General features: G+C 52.2%; 1 protein-coding gene across 1 annotated transcript; it reads left to right on the plus strand.

Annotated features, from left to right (window-relative positions):
* Positions 1 to 1,255: 1,255 nt before the first annotated feature.
* Positions 1,256 to 6,620, plus strand: LOC139596363 (C-signal-like). The gene is made up of 6 exons (XM_071440601.1): positions 1,256 to 1,399; positions 1,889 to 1,940; positions 5,062 to 5,249; positions 5,621 to 5,779; positions 6,081 to 6,191; positions 6,507 to 6,620. Exons 1-6 carry the CDS (start codon positions 1,256 to 1,258, stop codon positions 6,618 to 6,620), a joined length of 768 nt encoding a protein of 255 aa, XP_071296702.1.
* The last annotated feature ends 482 nt before the right edge of the window (positions 6,621 to 7,102 follow it).

The raw sequence follows: 7,102 nt of genomic DNA on the forward strand, positions 1-7,102 counted from the left end.
TGCAGCCCTCTTCGCTTGTTTCTGTTGTTTCCTTCCCAAGGAGCCTGGAAGGAAAAGAGGAAACTCCAGTCTAATTTGTTCTTAATGGGAGCTGTGCTCTGGATGCTGCTGGCAGAGCAGGCAAGTCTGTGCAGTGCAATTGCTTGTGCAGGTGATTACAGCTGCAAGAACGTCTGCAACAGCAGTTCCAACTCCAACACCATCCAAATCCACACCCAGCATGCTTACCTCTCATGGGGGCCATAGTCTGTCCACCACCATGGAAGGAAACATCACTGCTTCTTCCCCTTCATGATCTGTGTCACCTGAAAGATGATCTTCCAAATGTGGGGGCCCTTCACCATCTCCTGAGTGTTTCTTTGGTGATTGCCAAATGTGGAACCACTCAGCTACTTGGGGAATAGAGACTTCTATTCCCTCTGCCACACTGAGCAACAGGTGTGTGCCATGAGGCACATCCAGATGGGATGGACCCACCCCCACTACTTTCCTCTTCTTTTTTCCTTCCCCACCTCATAGTCATGTTGCCCCAATTCTTCTGTTTTAGCTGAGGCTTTTTACATGGCAGCTCTATGCTTCTTCTAACACTTCTGCATCCTAGAAATCCATGCCCCCAGGCTGGCCTGGGTTGCAGCAGCCTTGCTTTTACAGGCATTTCTTCAGCTTATAAGCATCCAGCATTGTCCTCCAGCAAGGAGGAAGGTGATGGATGTGAGCTTGAAGCCCCAGCAGTCAGTGGTCAAGGCTGCAGGGAGTGGGGGTCCTTCTCTGCTGGCTCCTGGATGCTCTGGGGGGGAGTGTTGGCAGGAGCGGAACAAACTGCACTCTGTGTGCTTCCCAGGCTGTGCTTTGGATTAGTGTCTCATAATTCAACCATCCCAAATTTACCCCCCAAACTAGGAGATTGCTGGCCACAGCCAGATTTGAACCTGTTCTCCTTTTCCTGGTAGTACTCTTCCAAGCCTGTGGAAGAGGTGGACCCTTCTGCTGTTACAGAGATTCTGGGAGCTGGGGCTTTAGAGGAGCATAGTGACAATGCAGGTGACATGCAGCCCCGTGTGTCAAATATCAGGGAGCCCTTGGTCCTCTTGGGACCCTGGTGGCTCTATTTGGGGCAGGCGAGGGGCCAGGTGCTGGCACTGTCCCAGTCCCCATGGGTGCCCAGAGCCACACCCTGGGCTGTGCCGGGCTCCTCTTCACGCCAAGCAGGCGGCAACCCTGCCATGTGTCACCGCCCGGCGCAGAGGCTGGGGACATGGCTGCGCTGGCTCGGAGCGTCCTGGTGACGGGGTCCAGCCGGGGCATCGGGCTGGAGCTCGTGCGGCAGCTGGCCGCCAGCCCCCGGCCCCCCCAGCACATCTTTGCCACCTGCCGCGACCCCGAGGGCCCCAGAGGGAAGGTCAGTGCGGGAACAGGGAATGGGATGGTGCTGCCCACCCTCTGGTGGGCAGAGGGGATCCGCGGTCCCCACAGCCCTGTTGGCTTGCTGCCCTGGCTGGGTAGCCCAGGAGTGGGGGCAGAAGTGTTCTGGGGGTCTCATAACCCCCCCAGCTCCCTGGATAAGGCAGTGCCCAGTGTGGCCGGGTGGGATGAGGCTGGAGAGGCAGACGTATTCAGCACTCACTCCTGGCTGTGCCCATGGCTGGCCAACCCCTTTTCTGTGCTGGGATCACTCAGGAGGGGGGACAGTTCCTAAGCCCAGCAGCACCATTCTCCTGCTGGCTGTGGGGTTGCTGCCCTACCCCCATCCACTGGGAATGGCCCTGCACTCTTTCCCCAGAGAAAGCAAAGCCACCCTGGCTCAGTGACCTGGGAGCAGGAGTGGGACACCTGACCATGCAGCTGGTGGCTTCTAACCTCCTCCTTTGCCCCATCACTTTATTTCCAGGCCCTGCAAGAATTAGCTGCCCAGCACTCCAGCATCAAACTGGTCCAGCTAGGTATGGAGCAACCTTTCTCCTTGTACCCAACATTGCTTCCAGCTCTCTGGTGACTTTGGAGGTGGGAGCAGGGACAGCTTTTGCAGGAAGCTCTAGCCCTGCCAGGTGGGGAGGGATCCATGGGGAGGCATCCATGCACACCTGGGCAAGCTTCTCCCTGCAAATTAAGCTGTGCCCTGGCTGGAGCAGTCAAACTGGCTTCAGAGGAGGCAGAGGTGGGTCCAGGCATCTCAGCTGAGCAAGTGTCATGGGAAAGGCATGACGTCTCTTCCCAAGGATACTAAATACAGTGCCCAGGTTTTGGGCTGGGACATATGGGTTCACAAAGTGAAGCAAGGCAAGGCACAGTAGCTGCCTGGATGGTTCCTAAGTAGGAGGGTTGGTTTGGGATCTGCTTGGAGGTGGCCATGGTTGGCATTTCTTTCAGGTAAAAAAGGGAGGAAACAAATAGCTAAAAATGACACAGGGGAACTCTGCCCAGCCTGGCAGCCTGGTATCCCAGGCTGATGCTCTGACCCAGAGGCACAGGACTGAGTCCATAGCTTGGACTGGGGAGATGTCCTCTTGGCCATTCCCTCCTTCTATGGATGTGGGCCAAACTCAGTGACCTTTTTCAGCAGCATTTGGGAGAAGCACAAGGCAGCAAATAGACCTAGGCAGCATAGGGAGAACAGCCAGGCTGGAATTGGAATTGGCAAAGTTGGGGTATTCACAGAAAAGAAGCTTTCAGGGTGCTGGACAGGGACAGGGTCTCACTGGGGAGGACAGTGTTTGGGTGAAGAGTGGGGAGATAAGGAGCTCCAGGCTGAGGATATGTCTTGAGAAGCAGAGATTTCCTGTGTTCCCCTGTCTTAGAGAGTGGGGGCTGCTTTTATTAATGAAGAATTAAAAGAACATCTAAATACAAAAGAAATGTTTTGGCAAAGTGCCTGCACTAGGATTGCCATTGCTGTAAAAAGTGAGGTAAGAAGCAGCCATAGCTTCTAAATATTTGTATTTCATTGAAGCCAATAATAAGAAAACTGATTCAAGGTTATTCTGTATCGGTACCTACCTGTTTATTTGTTTAAAAGCACCTGAAAAGTTCAAATAACTTCAGTTCAAGTTCAGCTTTTTAAATATTTCTTAGAAAATAAGACATTCTTGAATTCAGGCTTTACTACAAAGAGGCAGCAAATCTCTCTTTTGCTATTAAGTAGATATTAAAGTAAAATACCTTCTCTGTAATAAAAAATAAATGAGCTGTGAGCCCCAACTGGCAGTACCTGATGGGAAGAGCATGGCCAACATAAAGGGACATCTCAAGGGACTGGCCACAACATGAATAATCTTTTCTAAAAACACACACCCCAAGCCCCAACTTGTCAATAAAGTCCCAAAATATGCTTAAAAGCTCTTAAATATCAACAGCAACAAGATACTTCTTAAAAAGAGAAGTTGCTTCAAGCTCTCTTGCTCCATAAAAACAAAGAGTTGTCTTCAAAACAACTCTTCAAGACTCTTCAGGAAGAAAAGTTTAAAAAATAACTCAAAAATGTGTAAGATCTGTCACTTCTTTTCATTCTCTCTCTTTCTTTCCCACCCTTATTTCTTCCAGGGAGACAAGCATTGGTTATTTCACCAAATTTGGGGGTTAAGGACTAAAAATGTGTTGGTCCCACATGCCTGGGAGCAATGACTCAGCTAATCCAAACAGAGCAGTTAATCATTCACCAGGTGACCAAAAAATCCCCCACAAGAACCTGGACCTTCATCCCATTGTTATCCAAAGAAATAACTCCAAACTGCTCTGTGATTTGTCCTGCATCTAGACATGCAAAATCCTCTTGAATCCCAAGACTCCTTCCCCTCCCAGCAGCCCCACAGCAGATTATCCCATGGTGTTCCCCTCAAATGTTTTTAGGACACCTCTACAAAGGTCTGGGCTGCACAACACAAGGTAGCAACAAGTCCCATGTTGCTCATATACTTGCTTACCACCATAAAGACATCAGGGTAGTTAAAAATGCCAGGGAAAAGGATCCTTTTGCTGCCCATCAGTGTATAAATATTCCAAGAAAGAAATCTTCAGCCTTGGAAACTTTTGCTAAGTCACTCTTTTCCAAGCAGGAGAACAGAAACACAGCCCAGGGGCCAAAGTGTTGCAAAAAAATAAGGAATCTGCAGTCCCCCATTCCCAGCAGGCTCATCACATTGGCATCTGCAAAAAACAGGCACAGAAATGTGCATGGGAACAAGGGCACACTCCAACTTGCCCATACATGTGAATATTCATGGTTTTAAGGGCTCTGTGGTATACCTGAGGTATTAAAAAGCAATATATAAAGTTTAATGTTGGCCTAATCAGCCTGTTTCACATTCTGAAGGTATTCAGATGACCTTTTTAAATAAACAAATGATGGCCACTTCAGCTGGTGAGCATCCAGGACAGGATGTAAATCCTAATAAGCAATCCTGACAGCTGGACACAAACTTAAAAAAAACACCACTTTTATTGCCTAAGTCAGAAAAATCCTGCAATTAAAGCATGGCAGAACTTCAAAAGCTATACCAATACTTAAGCAAAGAGGAAGGCACTGGGGATGCTTATCCTTGTTAGCCCAATTTCAGTTGTGCCTAGTTACTTGAGAGGGGCTGTCTCCACAACTTAGTAGGGATAGGGAAGTTCAGATTCAGAGCCTGCAACCAAATGCTGCAGGCTACATCCCAAATCTTTTATTACTTGTACTCACCTCAGCTCATCTGTCAGCTCCAAAACCTTGTGGGTAACAGCCTGAAGAAAAAAATGGCTCCCTGTGGAAATAAACTTGGGGGTCTCAGTGTGCAAGGACCAAGCATCCCTTGTACAATCATAAATTCCTTGGATACAGAAAGCAAATACAGACAAGTTTTTCTTACCAGTAGCCCCCATGTGACCTAAAATGAGTTGAATTAAAGTTTAATTCAGCTGAGGCTGCAAAACCAAGAGGTGAAGACAAACTGCTGCTCATTCCAATGTGCTTAATCTGCTAAACCTGCTGCATCCTTTCTGGATAAGTGCTGGTTCCAGCCACAGCACAATTTCCAGTGGGTGCTGTGTGACCCATCAGAGCTATTCTTCACTTTGCTTTTTCCCTGGCAGACACAGTGAATTTGCCCAGCATCCAAAGAGCCATGCAGGCTGTGGGGTATCATCTGAAGGACCAGGGCTTGAACCTGCTCATCAACAATGCAGGCATTAGCTCCCACGCCACACTGTGCTCCCTGGACTCACAGGAGATGCTCAACGTGTTTGCCACCAACGTGGTTGGGCCACTCCAGGTTGTCAAGGTATGTCTGGACCTTTTACATTTCTCCTGCTTGGGAAGATGTTCCCTGATGGGAATAGGGGGACCTCAATGGATCTCCCCTGCCTACTCAGAGGAGCTCAGCAGTTTAGTCCAGCCCAGCATCACCCATGCTTAGTTCTTCCCCACCTGGAGTGGCTGCCTGCTCCAGGCTCACTGTGCCAGCTCACTCCTTTCCTGGGAATGGAAAGGCTGGAGCCTGGCTCCTCCCTGGGGCATCTTCCCCATCCCCTGCATTTCTGCCAGGAGTGTCTGTCCAGCTGCTTGTCTGCAGTCTGTGACAGAGCCCTCCAGGATGGTCCTCAAATTGGGGTTCTGTTGCATGTTAATGGAGCGTTGGTGTCTTTGCATCAGGAATTTCTGCCGCTCCTGGAGCAGGCGGCGAAGGGAGAGGGAAAGGAGGGTCTGAGCTGCAGCAGGGCCGCTGTCATCAACATCTCCTCCAAGCTGGGCTCCATCGGACTGTGCCTCCGTGTGCCAGAGGCCCCCATGTACCCGTACCGGGCCAGCAAGGTGAGCTGCCAGGGGAGGTGCAGGAGATGCTGCCCCAGGCACAGTCCCCGTGGAGGGGAGGGAGCCCCTGGGTCACCCCCTGCCCCAGCCACCCCCCCCCCCCGCCTGGTTCTCCCAGGTGGCAGCACAGAGACTGGGACAGCAGCAGCCAGGACTGAGCCATTCCAGCAGGTCGTGCTGATGCTTTGTCGCAGGACCAAGTCCCATTTCCCATCTCCACAGACATTTTGTGGCTATGAAATGTCTCCTCTCCTGCCCACCCACTCCCTGGGTTGTGCTGGCAGGGCTGTGCCTCTTCCAGGCTGCCCAGAACATGGTGACGAGGTGCTTGGCTGCAGAACTCCAGGACAAGGGGATCTTGTGCATGGCCATCCATCCTGGCTGGGTGAAGACTGACATGGGCACAGAGGAGGTACTGGGCTGTGCAGGGGAGGGTCAGCAGGATCCCCACTGAATCCCCATGTCCTGGGGAGGGCAGAGGCACTTGGAGGATTTTGTGCGATGCTGTGGGCTGCCAGGACCATCTTCTGGAGCAGAGCAGGCAGGGAGCAGGCAGCAAGATGCAACATACTGAGTACATGGGATAGCCAGCCCTGTCTTCCCAAGCCAGCCTGGAGAGGTGTGGCAGTAAGGAAAAATATCCCCGTGAGCACCATGGATGCTGCTCCCAGGCATGCACCCTCCCCAAGAGCTGCTCTCTGTTACAGCTCATTGTCCTTTTCTGCAGGCACCACTGACAGTGGAGCACAGCGTGAGGGGCATCCTGACCGTGCTGGCCAGCCTCTCACAGGACACCTCTGGAGCCTTCCTCGACTGGGAAGGGAACAGCCTGCCCTGGTGATGGACAGATGGATGTCGCCTCTTGCCCGTGCTGCAGCCTCTGCTCGCTGGCTCACCACTCTGCATGGTCACCCCTGCTCACTCCCAGCCCTCCCCACACTGCTGGGGAGAGGGAATCAGCTTGGGAAACAGCCTCTCTCTCCTTTCCCACACCATGTGTTCCCTGTGCTCCCTCTGTACCCCTCACTCTGTAAACTCTGGCAGCTGATTGCATCTCTGCTCTGTCTCCACACCCAGTCTCAAACCCCTGTCTGAGCCCAGGGCACGATCCCTGTGCTCTGCCCGAGCTCTGTCCCACCTGTGACCAGGCATCCCCCAGCTGAGGGCAGAGGGCAGCTGCTCCCTGTGACCCCCAGCCCCTCAGGCAGCTCAGCCTGGGCAGGGGAAAGCCAGTCCTGCAGGAGCTCAGAAGATCTCTCTCCTCTCAGGACATGGGCCCTGCTCATGGGCCCTCCAGCTCCTCCAGTGCCTCCTGGAGGGGAG

The sequence above is a fragment of the Agelaius tricolor genome, unplaced genomic scaffold (genome assembly GCF_023055355.1).
Source record: "Agelaius tricolor isolate 1412-34295 unplaced genomic scaffold, bAgeTri1.0.p SCAF_15, whole genome shotgun sequence".
Lineage (NCBI taxonomy): Eukaryota > Metazoa > Chordata > Aves > Passeriformes > Icteridae > Agelaius > Agelaius tricolor.

Bases quoted from the DNA above. Each gene is read 5' to 3' on its own strand.
- LOC139596363 (XM_071440601.1), top strand. From the start codon at position 1,256: ATGGCTGCGCTGGCTCGGAGCGTCCTGGTGACGGGGTCCAGCCGGGGC. The intron at 1,400-1,888 runs GTCAGTGCGGGA...CTTTATTTCCAG, and splicing joins CCGAGGGCCCCAGAGGGAAG to GCCCTGCAAGAATTAGCTGC. The intron at 1,941-5,061 runs GTATGGAGCAAC...TTTCCCTGGCAG, and splicing joins CATCAAACTGGTCCAGCTAG to ACACAGTGAATTTGCCCAGC.